General features: G+C 44.0%; 1 protein-coding gene across 3 annotated transcripts in view; it reads left to right on the top strand.

The window, feature by feature from the left end:
- The window catches only part of AK5 (adenylate kinase 5), a 276,939-nt gene extending 261,820 nt beyond the window's left edge, over nt 1-15,119 (top strand). For 2 of the 3 annotated variants that reach the window (XM_021096460.2, XM_003127921.7), the window contains exon 14: nt 13,785-15,119. In XM_021096460.2, the coding sequence (XP_020952119.2) occupies nt 13,785-13,853 (69 nt within the window). In that variant the 3' untranslated portion in view covers nt 13,854-15,119. Of the gene's footprint in view, nt 1-10,964; nt 12,306-13,784 lie in introns of those variants that run through there. The other variant, XM_084964661.1, reaches the window with a different exon arrangement.
- Nucleotides 15,120-16,365: the final 1,246 nt, after the last annotated feature.

Below are 16,365 nucleotides of genomic sequence, written 5' to 3'. Positions count from 1 at the left end.
TAGCCAGCCGTCTATGCCACAGCCACAGCAACTCGGGATCCGAGCCAGCTCACGGCAATGCCAGATCCTTAACCTACTGAGTGAGGCCAGGGATCGAACCCACAACCTCATGGTTCCTAGTCGGATTCGTTAACCACTGCGTCACAACGGGAACTCCCACTTTTTTATTTTTTAAGAAAAGAGATAAAAAAAAAAAAAAGTGGAAAGTTGGGATATGGAGATCTTGAAATTAGAACTGCATATAGCTGCATGATTTGTGTCAACTTACAGGTCCCTTACTCTCTTCGCTTTTGTTATCAGTCAAAATTAAATACCTGTCCTCATGTGATCATGAAAGGCCGGCCATGCAGTTTTTACAGGTGCCATTATAGTTGCTGGAAACCACTCCTTTTTCCGAGAAAGAGAGAGGGAGGCATAAATTTCTGCCTTCCCAACCTCAGCTGAACAGGAGGATCCAAGAGGTCTAGTCTAGGTCTAAATTCAACTTGGAAAAATAAAATAAACTCAACTTTGAAATTCTAGGTTTTTGCATAGTTCGTAATTGACACTTGGCTGCCTTCCTCCAGTTTCCTGCAATGACTAGTGTTCCTGGGAGAAGCCACATCTGAGGCCAGGACAGCAGATGAGGTGAAACAGGGAGGAAATCGGTGGTGTCAGCTTAATGATCGTGAACAAGAATCCTGCTGTCGCGGTTAAGTTCATGAATTTGGAAAAGCTACCCAGTCCCCATTCACTCACCCATTTAGGAAACACGTATCAGACACCTCCTCTGTGCCGCCCATTGCCTGGATGCAGATAAGATGAGTTTCTTTCCTGCTGGAGCCTCGGGCTTAGTAGGGGAGAAAAACAAGCCTGGGATCACAACACGGGGTCAAAGTGAACACGGAGCGAGTTCTGAGGGCCCTTAAACCTGGTCTCGGGGAAGCTGGAAGGAAGTTCGCCAGAGGAGAACTGCACCGAGCCTGAAGCAGGGGTGCCATGGAAGGAGCCGAGTACTTCACACAGAGGAGCCTCGGCTGTGACAAGGTCCCAAGGAAGGGACAGGAGATGGGGAAGGAAAGGCAAGAGAAAACCAGACCAAGAGGAGCAGTAATTGTCCTGAGAATAATGGGAACTACTGAAGGGACCTGTCAGCGTTTTCATTTAGAAAGCTGGAGTTCCTCTCGGGATGCAGTGGAAACGAATCCGACTAGGAACCATGAGATTGTGGGTTCGATCCCTGGCCTTGCTCAGTGGGTTAAGGATCTGGTGTTGCTGTGGTGTAGGTTGCAGATTCAGCTTGGATCTCACGTTGCTGTGGCTGTGGTGCAGACCAGCAGCTACAGCTCCGATTCAACCCCTAGCCTGGGAACTTCCATATGCCATGGGTGCAGCCCTAAAAAGACTAACGCCAAAAAAACAAAACAAAACAAAACAAAACAAAAAAACGGAAAGAAAGCTCACCTTGTCAGCCTTATGAAGAACAGATCCCAAGAAGATCAGGCTGGGTGGTATTCCAGGAACCAAATCCTGAGGACCCAGCAGAGTAGAGAGCATGGACTTCTACCACCTGCTTTTTTTTTTTAACTTATTTATATTTTGGTCTTTTTAGGGCTGCACCCTCGGCATATGGAGGTTCCCAAGCTAGGGGTCGAATCAGAGCCACAGCTGCCAGCCTACATCACAGCCACAACGCCAAATCTGAGCCGTGTCGTGTCTTTGACCTACGCTGCAGCTCACAGCAACGCCAGATCCTTAACCCACCGAGCGAGGCCAGGGATTGAACCCATGTCCTCATGGATACTAGTCAGGTTCGTTACCACTGAGCCACAACAGGAAAACCTCCCATGACTTTTTAAAGCATGATGGTGACTGTAGGTAATTTATGAGGTTGTTGGTAACAGGCACCGACTCCAACTGGCCTAAGCTGAACACAGAACTTAACCTTAAGATTATACAAACCAAGGCTGAAACGTAGCAGGTCCAAGAAACCTGTGAGGTCAGGCTCCTCTCTGCTGCTCACACCTGTCTCCCCCTCCTTCTCGCATCCTGATGTTTCCCTTTCTCTGGCCCACAAGCTGGAATATGGCCACTCTGCAGCTTCCACATTCACATGTTACCACCAGAGTTTCAAATTCTAGAGAGAAATCTTCTGATCGGTTTTGCTTTCCTCTGGACCTGGTGCTCTCAGCTATGGCCAGGCAGATGTGGCCACGTGGAATTCTTTCCTTTGTTCTGTGGCTGTATTATCGAGTGTGTACCACGTGTCAGATTCCTGGTGCAGTAAACAAGACAAAGTCCCTCACCGAAAAGAGAGGAGCAGTAGATAAGAAAATATAATTGGCTCATAGAATCAGCTCTATGAATAAAACAAAACAGAGAGAGGGTTGGGGATGGATATTTTGGGTGGGTGTCTGGAAAGTCTCTGAGACAGTAGCATTTAAATTAACATCTGACTGATAGGAGCTCCCGCTGTGGCTCAGCGGAAGTGAACCAGACTAGTATCTATGAGGTTGCTGGTTCAATCCCTGGCCTCACTCAGGGGGTTAAGAATCCCGCCACGTCTGCTGGAGGCTGTCAGCTGCAGCTCCAGTTTGATCGCTAGCCTGGGAACTTCCATATGCCTCGGGTGTGGCCCTAAAAGAAAAAAAGAAAAAAAAAAAAAAGATCTGATTGATAAAAATACAGTGTCATGGTTGGTTGCCTGGGATTCTTCCCTGGAAACTGGGGGAGAAGCAAGGAGTTCCCAAAAGAGAAGATCTTATTGTGAACCAGAAGAAGCCCCAGAAATAGCTACCTCAAGTGGCATTATCAGAATCATATAAAGTGACATTTAAAATCTCTCCTTTTGCTAAAGATTAAAAGCAACAACAACTTTTAAAAAAGAAAGAAAATTTAAGAGTATAAAGATAAAAATGATCCTAAATTCTTCAATCGAAAGATAACCACTAATGAACATTTTAATATCTTTTCTTACATTTGTTTTTCTCCATTTTTTAATATACTTTTTGCTCATGGCATCCTAAGTCCAGAAACACCCCCAGGCCATAGAAGAAGCAATCCTGATAACAGATGACATCTATCCCTGGGTTATTTTTTTAGTCCTAATCAATTTAAAAAATAAAAAGAGAGGCCAATGACTCATTAAATAGGCTTTTAACAGATGCAGGAAATCCAGTTCCTTGGCAACTCAGCTTTTATAAAGGAGAAAATAAGTTATTCGTTCAGCAGTTCTGCTGTTGCAGTGTCCCAACTTCATAAATAGTTTGGCCATTTTTAGTAAGTCCTGAAATACAGCGGTATCCGTTTATTGTTCTGGGTAGTCATCCAACCTGGCAGGAGACTTCCTGCGAACTGAGGGGTAAAGAATGAGAAATGCAGTTGCTGAAACTACCATGAAAGGAGTGGAAGCAGAAGGCACGAATGGATCAAATTTTACCCCTTGGATGCAAAATCCACTTGGTAGCCTTTAAGCAACTGGATTACTAAGATTGGAGTCTAACAGAAGGAAAGGAAAACTCCAAATTACTTTCATACCTTAAATTCTCAGTACTTGAGGTTTTGGGGGTTTTTTTGTCTTTGTATTGTTGTTGTTGTTTTGAGGACCACACCCAAGGCACATAGAGGTTCCCAGGCTAGGGGTCTAATCAGAGCTATAGCCGCCGGCCTACGCCAGAGCCACAGCAACACCAGATCCGAGCCGTGTCTGCGACCTACACCACAGCTCACGGCAATGCCGGATCCTTCACGCAGTGAGCAAGGCCAGGGATTGAACCTGCAACCTCATGGTTCCTAGTTGGATTTGTTTCCGCTTCGCCACGATGGGAACTCCTGTTTGTTTTGTGTTTTAGATTCCACATGTAAGTGAGGTCATGCAGTATTTGTCGTTGACTTATTTCTCTTAGCATAATATCCTCTAAATCCATCTATGTTGTCACGAATGGCAAGATTTTACTTTTTGTGGCTGAGTAATATTCCATTGTGTATATATATACCACATCTTCTTTTACCCATTCATCTGTTGATGGACACTTAAGTTGCTTCCACATCTTGGCTACTGTGAATAATGGTACCTATGTGATTTCAAATCAGTGTTTTTGTTTTCTTCAGATAAATACCCAAAAGTGGGATTTCTGGATCAAGTAGTTCTATTTTTAGTTTTCTGAGGGACCTCCATACTGTTTTCCATTGTGGCTGCACCAATTTACATTCCCACCAACACGTGTACCAGGGTTCCTTTTTCTCTACATCCTCACCAACATTTGTTATTTTTTGTCTTTTAGGTAATAGCCGTTCTGATGGGCGTGAGGTGATATCTCATTGTGGCTTTGATTTGCATTTCCCTGAGGATTAGTGATACTGAGCATCTTTTCATGTGTCTGTTGGCCATCTGTACGTCTTTTTGGGGAAAATGTCTATTCAAGGCCTAAGCAGAGGGTTTTGTCTTTGTTTCATTTTCAGGGCCTCACCTGTAGCATATGGAAGTTCTCAGGCTAGGGATCAAATCAGAGCTACAGCTGCCAGCTTCTGCCACAGCCACAGCAGTACAGGATCCAAGCCGCCTCTGTGACCTTCTCCACAACTTGCAGCCATGCCAGTTGCTGGGCAAGGCCAGGGATCCAACCCACATCCTCATGGATCATGTGTCAGGTTCTGAAGCGGCTGAGCCACAACAGAAACTCCAGAGGGTTTTTGTTTTGTTTTGTTTTTAACCCATTCATTTCCACTTCCCATTCTCTCCATGTGGCCCTGAGAAGAGATCTTTGAAATACAGAAAAGCTTGGGGTTTTTCTGGTTCCTGGATGCCTGGCCTCTTTGATCAATGCCCCACCTCAGCTGAATTACTTCTCAGGTCCCAAAGTTTCCCCAGTTCAGTCCGGCCCCACCCTGGCTGAGTGCTACCTGGATTTGGAGACCACACTCCATCCCCGCCTCCTGCTCCCAGGAGAAAGGAAAGGTGCATGAAGGAAGAGAGTGACTCGGAGAAGGCCTGAGGTGCTGTCCTCTTGCTTGACAAATGAGGCATAAATCTCCCATCTGTCTCTAAGAACTTGAAGAAACTCCTTCATGACTCTGCTTGAAATCTGTCTCCTCTCCATCGCTCGCCTCAGCCCTTCCTGAATCTTCCTAGATTACTGCAAAGAGCTTTGGATTCGGTGTCATATTTCTTTGCACCCCTGTGGTCCTGCTGAAATGAGTTGTGGTCACTGCTGGCTGGTACCCCCCACCCCCCACCCCCGGGACAGCAGGCAAAAGAGAAAGCCAGACCTTTGTTCTCTTCTGAACACAGTTTTATTGTCTCTCTCTGTGGTTGCTGTCCTCACAGGGAGGGTTTGGCTTCTGCCCAGCTCAGGGCTGTCCCTTTCGTGGGCTCCACTTTAACTCGCAACCTCTCCAGAAGCCACCACCATGGGTTCTACAGGCACAGAATTCCATCTAAGGTCCTTGACATGGTCTGCAGACATCTATGGGGCATCTTCAATGTCCAAAAGCTGGTAACTTAGTTGTGGGTATTCAGAAAGGGAAAGAGACCCATGAAACTCTGCACCCTCAGCGAGGTTTCGGATGTAGTAATTGGATTGACGGAATATTCTGGATCTTTGGCAGCATAGAGCTTGGGCCTAGAGACGTAGGTAACGGCTTCAGAAAGAAGCCATTTGGAGTTCCTGTCGTAGCTCAGTGGTTAATGAACCTGGCTAGTATTCATGAGAATGAAGGTTCAATCCCTGGTCTTGCTCAGTGGTTTAAGGATCTGGTGTTGCCATGAGCTGTGGTGTAGGTCGAAGACACGGCTCAGATCCCTCATTGCTGTGGCTGTGGTGTAGGCCGGCAGCTATGGCTGCGATTGGACCGCTAGCCTGGGAACCTCCATATGCCGAGGGTGCAGTTCTAGAAGACAAAAGACAAAAAAAAAAAAAAGAAGACATTTGATCTGGTATGAGTAGAAGTTCGTGTCAGTTGGAAGGGAGGGGACAGAGGCTCTGAGATGAGAAAGAGCCCAGTAGTGTTAGCACAAGATCTAGAGTGCATAGATAGATTAAAGCTACTAGTATCTGACTGAAAAGCAAGGTGGAGGCTTCATTCCTCCTTCAGGCAACACAGGTTCTGGATCAACATTGTCCAATAGGGAGTTCCCACTGTGGCACAGCAGAAACAAATCTGACTAGTATCCATGAGGATGCAGGTTCGATCCCTGGCCTTGCTCAGTGGGGCAGGGATCCAGCGTTGCCCTGAGCGGTGGTGTAGGTCACAGATGCGGCTCAGATCCCGTGTTGCTGTGGCTGTGGTGTAGGCAGGCAGCTATAGCTCTGACTCCATCCCTAGCCTGGGAACTTCTATATGCTATGGGTGCAGCCCTAAAAAGCAAAAAAAAAAAAAAAACAAAAACAAAAACACAAAAACCCAAAAATAGAGATATATTGTCCAATAGAGATATATTCTGGACCACACAGGTAATTTAAAATTTCCTAGCAGTCACATTAACAACAACAAAAAGTAAAAGGAAACAAGCAATATTAATTTAAAAATATAATTTATTTAACCTGATGTAACCTAAGTATTATCATTTTAACATAAAATCAATGTAAAACATTATTTATTTATTTATTTATTTATTTTTGCTTCTTAGGGCCACACCCGAGGCATATGTAGGTTCTGAGGTTAGGTGTCAAATTGGAGCTGTAGCTGCTGGCCTGCACCACAGTTCACTGGCAACAATGGATCCTTAACCCACTGATTGAGGCCAGAGATCAAACCTGGGTCCTCATGGATGCTAGTCAGATTCATTTCTGCTGAGCCATGCCAGGAACTCCTAAAAAATTATTAATGACATAGTTTTACATTCTTTTTTTTTTTTTTTGATGTGTCTTCAAAATATGGTACTCAAAGAGTTCCCATTGTAGCTCAGCTGGTTAAGAATTCGACTGGTATCCATGAGGATATGGGTTCAATCCCTGGCCTCGCTCAGCAGGTTAGGGATCCGGTGTTGCAGAGAGCTGTGGTCACAGACACAGCTCAGATCCATATTGCTGTGGCTGTGGCGTAAACCAGCAGCTGCAGCTCCGATTAGACCCCTAGCCTGGGAACTTCCATATGCTGCAGCAGTAAAAAGGAAAAAAAAAAAAAGAAAGAGAAAAAAAAATCTAGTACTCAAGCATATCTCAATTCAGATGCTAAATTTTCATCAGAAATACTAGATTTGTGCTTGTATTTCATAAAGCTGACAGTGGTAAAGGTAGATTTCAAATCCCCAAGCTGTCTAAATATATTTTTTAATTTTCCAGTAGCTGAGTCAAATATTAGTGTTAAAATGTAACTTAATTTTAATTAGAGTATTAAAAACTTAATCCCTAATTTGTGCTAGTCACATTTCAAGTATTGAGAAACCACCTATCGTTAGTGTTTACTGTATCCTGAACAGTTCTAGACTATTTTAGAAAGTTTTAATTAAGTGCTACAAGTAATGAAGGGAACCATAGAGTAATTTCAAGCAGGGACGTGACTGATCAGATCTGTTTTAAAAAGGTCATTTTTAGGAGTTCCCCGATGAGCTAGCAGTTAAGGAACTGGTGTTGTCACTGCTGTGGCTCAGGTTCGATCCCTGGCCCAGGAACTTTTTTTGGATGGGACCAAAAAAAAAGGAATAGAAAAGTTACTTTTAGAAAGGATAGTTTTTTGTGTGTGTCTATAAAAAAGATGTTTGTCAAATTTAAATTTCAGACAGAATTGGGAGGAGGAGAAAGAAGGAAAGAGGGTACCATGTCACTTTTTTTTTTTTTTTTTTTTTTTTTTTTGCTTTTTTTTTTAGGGCTGAACCTGCAGCATATGGAGGTTCCCAGGCTAGGGGTCTAATTGGAGCTACAGCCGCCAGCCTACACCACAGCCACAGCAACACCAGATCCGAGCCATGCCTGTAACCTGCACCACAGCTCACAGCAACACTGGATCCTTAACCCACTGAGCAAGGCCAGGAGATCGAACCCGAAACCTCACAGTTCCCAGTCGGATTCATTTCTGCTCTGCCACGGCAGGAACGTCCCATGTCACATTTTAAAAGGACACATTGCCAGTACACTGGGAAGCCCTATGTACAGAGCAGCCATTGACGTGCAGATTATGAATCATCCTTATATTTTTGCTAAAGCGTGTCCTTACAGCGCTCCAAAGTAAAGATATACACAGCCCTCCTTCTTTCAAGGCCTTGAGAGTGAGGAGGATTTTGCGGCCTGACCACACGGATGAAGTGGACGGCTCCCCAGGGGCAGCCTTATACGTGACCCTAGCCTCGGAGGATCAGACGATTGCCCACAGACGTGCCCAGGGCTGCACAGGGGGAAGGGCTTGGCCGAGGCTGAGCACCTCACTCTCCTCTGATCCCTGTGGTGTGGCTCCATCTGATTTACAGAGGACAGGATTAGAAGAGGAAGAAGGTGGCCCCCCACCATCATCGTAAACCACTCTGTGGCAGCTGGGGCTTGTCCCAGGAGCCCCGTGGCGCCAATACCATGAAAAACGAAACTCAAGCCATGTTTTAGACAGTGTGGGAAAATTCAGGAAAAACACTGGATCTGAACAGCGCTTGGATCAGCCAACTGTTTTATGGTTCGTAAATTCATAGAATTAAAGAGCAAGAGTAGACAAAACGTGCAATTCCCAAGGCGGTGTAACTACTTTCCTAATTTAGCCTATGTTCCGCTGACGGCTGGGCAGAAATTTTATCTCTCGATGCTGTACTTTTCCTTCAAGAATCAGGTGACACCTACAAAATTTAATCATATTTCCTGTTGGCCTGCCTTTAGTTTTTTTACTTAAAAAAAAATATATATTTTGTAAATTGATCAGGATCTCACTTACTGCAGGAGATCAAGTCTGAGACCAAAAGAATTGGTTCTTCAGGTTAGAAGCAAATCCACTTCCCTGGTTTTCAATTCAATTAAATACATTAAAGCCTCATACATCTGACTTTGCTGGTTCAGACTTGGAGAGCCTTTGGGAAAAGATCGTGAAGCTTGCTTTTACAGTGCATGGGAAGAGGGCATTGCTGAAAAATGAATATTTTCAGCATTGATTACGGGGTAAAAATTTATCAGACGTGAGAGGACACCTTATTTTCAAATTCACACAACTGCTAAGAGGGTCGTCGTCACGCAGAATGGGCAGCATGCTACTCACACAGGATTCCGATCTGTCCCCCTGAGGACTAAACATCTGGTGAGCTGGTTTAAATTTGCTAAAGCTGGAAGCACCAGGAACAGTTCCTATGGCTTAGAAAGCACTTAGGAAGTTGGTTCTTTTCCATTTACTTTGAGTTACGCCGTTATATAGGAAAACGTAAAAGCTGCTTGTTAAAACCTTCTCCGTGTGGGAATAAGATGAGATTCAGGAAATATCCAGGTTTCTCTGGAGGAATGAAGGAGAAATTTGGAGAGGAGACTGAAGGCTTTGGTCCCACTCAGTTTAGTCAGGCTCTCTTTTGCTCCATAAAAATCCAGTCCAGGTACAGAAACCCAGTCCCATGGACAGAAATCCAATTTCCATGTGTGGCACAGGGGACAATATGTGGTCTCTTGGGATAGACCATGTTGGAAGGTAACATAAGAAAGAGAATTCCTGTCCTGGCTCAGTGCAGTGGTTAACGAATCCGACTAGGAACCATGAGGTTGCGGGTTCGGTCCCTGCCCTTGCTCAGTGGGTTAAGGATCCGGCGTTGCCGTGAGCTGTGGTGTAGGTTGCAGACGTGGCTCGGATCCCTCGTTGCCGTGGCTCTGGCGTAGGTTGGCAGCAACAGCTCCAATTAGACCCCTAGCCTGGGAACCTCCATATGCCTCGGGTGCGGCCCTAGAAAACACACACACACACACACACACACACACACACACAAAGGTAAAAAAAGAAAGAGAATGTATATATACATTCCCTTTCTTATATATGTATGTCACTGGGTCACTTTGCTCTACAGCAGAAATTGGCACAACATTGTTTAATAAAAGGGGAAAAAATCCAATGCATACCTTTACACACACACACACACACACACACACACACACACACGCATGCACACACAGCTTCTATAAGAAAAAATATGTTGCCTCACTGCCTCTAGAATTTTATTTTCAGAATTTTGCTTCTAGGACCTAAAATAAAAATTAGGGTCCCGGATTAGCTTCATAGATTTCCCACTCACCCAAGTCAAAGGCTGCTTTTTCCCTCTAGAAAGCCTGATTATCTGATTTTGTCTTTAAATCTCCTCACGTCCTTGGGCTCCACGGAGACACACACCACAGCTCTGGGTGGCAATGAGAAGCTTTCTTTTATTTAATTAGATATATCAAGCCCTGGCTTTAAGCCACAATGAAGAAGGAGGTTTGGGATGGAAATAGAAGCAGGAACTGGTCCAGCTAAAATTCCAGGGTGTGACTCACCCAGCTCCCCGTTTTCACCCAAAACATCAGCCTTGGCTTGATTGACAGGATCCCAGAGAGATTCCCGCTTCCTAGTCCTGCTGTCAGCAAACATTGGGGGTTTCTCTTCACATGCTTGTGCTCATTAGCCCTTGTTTCTGAAACCAAGTTGCCCAGCTTTTACAAGAGAGAATCCCATATCTTTCCATAAATTCCAGATTGAGGGTGAGACAATAGGCTCCAAGGAGTTCCCTGGTGGTCTAGCAGTTAAGGACCTGGTGGCTCAGGTTGATGCTGTGGCTTGGGTTTGATCCCTGGCCCAGGAACTTCTGCATGCCAAGGGCACAGCCAAAAAAGAAAAGAACATGTGCTCCAAGAGTGTGTTTCTGGGAGTTCCTGTTGGAACTCAGTGGAAATAAACCCGACTAGTATCCATGAGAATGCGGGTTCCATCCTGGCCTTGCCCCGTGGGTTAAGGATCTGGCATTGCTGTGAGCTGTGGTGTAGGCTGCAGACACAGCTCAGATCCCAAGTTGCTGTGGCTGTGGTGTAGGTTGGCAGCTGTAGCTCCGATTTGACCCCTAGCCTGGGAACTTCCATATGCCATGGGTGTGCGGCCCCCCCCCCCACCAAAAAAGAGTGTATTTCTGACCATACTGTATCTGTCCTGGTTCTGTGAGGACATGGAAGAAGGAATGAGAACAGGAGGATCCAACTGCTGTTTTCTTGGCTCACCTGTCTAAAGCCGAGCACTGAGGGTACAGATGCTCAATTATGACCTTAACCCACAAAGCCCGCCACCGAGCTGGACATGTTCACACTCGGGATTGCGACGGGTTATATCTGGTGAAGGGAGAAGTTGGACATTTCAGTGAATGGCAACCAGTTTTTCCAGTTTGAGACTATTACAAACAGTGATTAAACAAAAATTGTTGTATCTATTTTCCAGGATATTTAAATGTCTTTTTTTTTTTTTTTTTTTTTTTCTCATTTTGAGGATTCATTCTACCTCTGGAATCCCAGGGGTTGTGAAATCAAAACTAGTTTGCCCAAAGAAGGCAGCCAGGAGTTGAAGAAATGATTTAAGTGTTTCTCAAAGTGTGGTCTGAGATGACCCACATCAAAATCATCTGTGGAACTTGTTACATACACAGATTAGAAGGCCTAGCCCAAACTCACCAAATGAAAAGCTCTGGCGATGAAGCCTGGAAAACTGCGTTTTAGCAAGCTCACTACCCCAATCCTTGGAAGAGTTTCACTTGGATCACCAGGCCTCTACTTTTGTGGATGCTGCACGCGTGCTGGGACAAATCTCATGGTTGGCATGTTAGGAAAATTTGAGGACGGGTTGTACCGTAGTGCCTTCATGCACAGGAAAGCAGTCCCCTCCTCCTTTCTCTGTTGATGGCTCTATGTGCTGGTGTATCAGCAGTCTCCAAAAGGACTCTGCCCTTAACCCTTAGCACACCTGCAAGTTGAAGTCCCAGCTTTTGCTCTCTTCTCCACACCAGTCTCTCTCATGCCCTAACCTCTGCCCTATTCCCAACCTGCTTCAAACATGCCAGAACACCCCCGGAAGTCTCACTTTCACTAACTCAGTCTGTGACTCTTAACAATGCTTTACCTCAATAGGGCACCTAGTGTTTGTTGTTGTTTTAAATAGACTTTAATTTTCAGGGCAGTTTTAGGTTCACAGCAAAATTGAGCAGACAGGAGTTCCCACTGTGGCTCAGCGGAAACGAATCTGATAGTATCCATGAGGTCGCAGGTTTGAGCCCTGGCCTTGCTCGGTGGGTCAAGGAGCCGGTGTTGCTGTGGCTGCAGCTCCAATTAGACCCCTAGCCTGGGAACGAACCTCCATGGGCCCCAGGTGTGGCCCTAAAAAGACAAAAAATAAACAAAAATAAAATTAAAAATAAAACAAAATTGAGCATACAGAGTCCTCATATGCCCCTGTCTCCAAACCTCCCCCCATTCAACATCCTTTCTGAGAGTAGTACATTCATTTATTACAATCAGCAAACCTGCATCAACACATCACTACCACCCAAATTCCATAGCTTACATTAAGGTTCACTATTGGTGTGGCATGTTTTTCTTTCTTTTTTTTTTTTTTTTAGGGCCACATCCATGGCATATGGAAGTTCCCAGGCCAGGGATCAAATCAGAACTGCAGATGCTGTCTTATGCCACAGCCACAGCAACGCAGGATCCAAGCCATGACTGCAACGTACACCACAGCTCATGGCAATGCTGGATCCTTAACCCACGAGGTGAGGCCAGAGATCGAACCTGGGTCCTCATGGATAGCAGTCAGATTTCGTTTCCGCTGAACCACTTGGGGAACTCCATGTTGTATGGGTTTTGACAAATGTATACCCATACGTGTTCACCATTAGAGCATCACACAGAATATTCACCAGCATAAAATTCCTGTGTTCCACCTAGTCATTCCTCTCTGCCCACAACTATTGATTTTACTGTCTCCATAATTTGCCATTTTTCCATTATGTCGTGTTGTGTGTAACCTCTTGAGATGGGCTTCTTTCATTTAGCGATATGCACTAAAGCTTCCTCCATGTCTTTTCATGGCTTGATAGTTCATTTCACTTGAGCACTAAATAACATATTCCATTGCTTGGATGTGTCAGTTTATTTTTCCACCCACCTGATGAAGGACATCTTGGTTGTTTGCAAGTTTCGACAATCATGAATCAAGTTCCTGTAAACACCCGTGCAGGTTTTTGTGTGGACATAAGTTTTTTATTCCACGAGTAAATACCAAGGAACACAAATTCCTGGATCATATGCTAAGAATGTTTCATCTGTGAGAAACAACCAACCTGATTTCCAAAGGAGCTGTACCATTTTGTATTCATTCCCATCAGCCAAGAATGAGAGTTCCTTTCGCTCCTCACCAGCATTTGATAATGTATTTTAGATTTTTGGCCATTCTAATAGGAGTGTAATCTTTTTTTTTTTTTTTTTTTTTTTTTTTTTTTTTGTCTTTTTGCCTTTTCTAGGGCCACTCCTGCGGCATATGGAGGTTCCCAGGCTAGGGGTCTAATCAGAGCTGTAGCTGCCAGCCTTCACCAGAGCCACAGCAACACAGGATCCAAGCTGCATCTGCAACCTTAACCCACTGAGCAAGGTCAGGGATCGAACCCGCAATCTCATGGTTCCTAGTCGGATTCGTTAACCACTGTGCCACGATGGGAACACCAGGTGTTACCTTTTTTTAATTAAGCACCTAGGTTTTAAACAACTACTCTTTTCTCTGTGGTTTTGGAGTCTTGTTTTAAAAATCTTGCACAGCAGCTTATAAGCAGGTTATCTTTTTTATTACAAAAAAGGGTCTTATTTACAAATAGTTTAATTTTTTTTCTCTTTTTCTTTTAAACATAGATAAATGCGGAGGGGACGCCAGAAGAAGTTTTTCTTCAGCTCTGCTCAGCTATTGACTCTATTTTCTGAAGGCAAAAATGCATGTATATTAAAGAAGGCAGAGACAGAGAAAAATATTAAAAGATTCATCCCTTAACACAATATGTTCTGATCTAAACCTTTTGTGTGTCCCCCTCCCCAGCTCCATTGCTGTTTGCTTCCCAGCTTGACCTGAGAGGTGTCTGGAAATCATGCATGGTGTATTTGGTATTATCCAACCTTTTCTTCCCGAGTCAGAGCTGCCTGCACTTACAGCACGCACACTTCCCTTCATTTCCTAGTAATGTGAACAGCAGTGCGATGCCCATTTGTGTCAGTGGTGCTTTCAGGACTTGCTAGAGTCTGATCATTTGGTTCTACTCTCCTCAAACAGGGAGTCAGCACCCCTAACACTCCATCACATCCTCCCTCCTCTCCTCAAGATCTATATGCTGTTACCTGATTAAAGCCCTTAATACGGGGGGCAGGCTTGGGCATCTTCCTCTGGAAGCTGTTTCCTCAAGTTTCATCCAGAGAGATTCAGCTGACAAGACAGCACCAATTGTTCATAGGAAATTTGAGTAAATCCGAAAATGTGCCACATTTTTTAAATGTGAAATCGTATAGCTTTTCCAAGACAGCAAAATCTAGACTAGTCACCAGGTATCATTTCTCTATCCATGTCTATGAAACTGGCTATTTGGAACATGGTCACATTGGCTAAGAGAACAAATTGGCTAAGTTGCCAAACTTAGTCTCTTCCAATACTTGGTGGTGCATTTTGGGAATTAATAGAATACCAGTGACCCAACGTACATTAGAAGCATGAGGTGATTTGGTACTGCCTTCACTGGACTACTGTCAACTTATGGCTTTTGTTTTAAATGATCAACTATTTAGTTACCAAGCAACAAAGTAACAAAACTGATACAGGTGGAAGGGGCATGTCATACATGATGTGTAACAGATCCCAATGCTCTATTTGTTTCATACAGGCCTTTTCTGGGGGTTTGCAAACCTTGTCATACCCATATATAAACTGTGTTTCCTTAAGTCAAGCCAGTGAAGTTTGGGTTCACTTTTGTGATATCAGTAGCCACATGAGAGCTTCTTATATATTCTACTGGAGTAACTGCATCTTCCCTTCAGTCACTACAAAAGACCATTGTTTCTGTTTGCATGATTTCTTTTATTTTTTTTTTTTTTCCTTCAGTGGTTGTGCGGATAAGGATCCATTTCTGGGACAGAATTGTATTTTTAAAATCTTTTTTTTTTTTTCTTGAAATGGATATGCACAAATAAAATAACTGGAACACAGAATAACTCTTTTTCTATTTATTTTTTACTCACATCATTCTGGAAAGCATTTGAAGCCTTATTCCAAACAGAATTAGAAGCAAACACAGTCATATTTAAGATTTATGATATACTCATATGGTTTTAATTTTGGCCATAGATCAGTTTTGAGCAATTACAAAGAGAACGCTCAGTGTATTCATGATACATGGTAATTTTCATATTGCCTTTTACTCTAGCAGTCATTCTTAAACAGAAATGTCAGTGTTTGCTAAAGGAGAAATTGAATTTCTTTGGTTACAACTGCACCTCTATTAAAAGGGGCATGTTCCTACAACTCACACAGTTATCAATACTTTATTACCACTCTGAGTTGTCATACTCTCTACAGGGGTGCACAGGGAGTATTTGAGCAAATTAGAAAAAGAGAGTTATACGATGAAAATTATCAGGTGTGCCAGAAAACACAAAATGACTCTTTGTAGGGATTAACATTCTTTTAAACACATACCACATACTGGCAAACACAGTCCATGCCCACCACAGCTTTGACAGACAGCAGGGCAGCAGAAGGGCCTGGCCATGGCTCTTACGGCTGCAGTTAGCTGCCCTCTTGAAAAAAAAAATCAGCAGGCGTAAATGGCTTCACCCCAAAGAGTATCTAAATGTGCAAATCAAGTCTTCTACAGAACCCCTGCAACAGGCTTCCTGATTTGAATGGCTTGACGTGGTATCACTAAAGCCACAGGATCTGAAAGCAGGACAGATCTTGTCTGTATGTAGAAAACATCAGATCACAATCCAGACTCTTTTATGATGACCTACATTCAAGGCCTCACCTGATCTGACCCTGGACCCTCTTCTCACCCCAGCAACTACCACTCTCCTCTTGCTCGTTTGGTCCAAGCTGCATGGGCCCTCTTAATGTTGCCTGAACAAGCTCAACTCTCTACTGCATCAGGGCCCTGCCCTTGTTATCGTTCTGCCGCTTCCTCCCGATTATCCACAAGGCTAATTCCCTCACTCCATTTAAGTTTCTGTTCAAATCTGCCCTGATTGAGATGTTCTTTGATTATTCCCCCTAAAATGGCAGACTGGTCCCGATTCTTCCACTGTTTTCCTTCAAGCATTATTTCTCTTCACAGCATCAGCCTTAAATTACATGGTTTTTTTAATTGTTTACTGCAGGTCTTTAGCATTAGACTGTAAACTTCAGAGGGCAAGGCTCTGTAGCCTCGGTCCCACAAATAGCAGTCATCATGGAGAG

Source organism: Sus scrofa, chromosome 6 (genome assembly GCF_054392235.1).
Source record: "Sus scrofa isolate SSC_HxYL_T2T_F1_AM1 chromosome 6, Sscrofa_HxYL_maternal_Yorkshire_Landrace_v2.0, whole genome shotgun sequence".
Taxonomy (NCBI): Eukaryota; Metazoa; Chordata; class Mammalia; order Artiodactyla; family Suidae; genus Sus; species Sus scrofa.
This window is presented reverse-complemented; position numbering and strand designations above follow the sequence as displayed.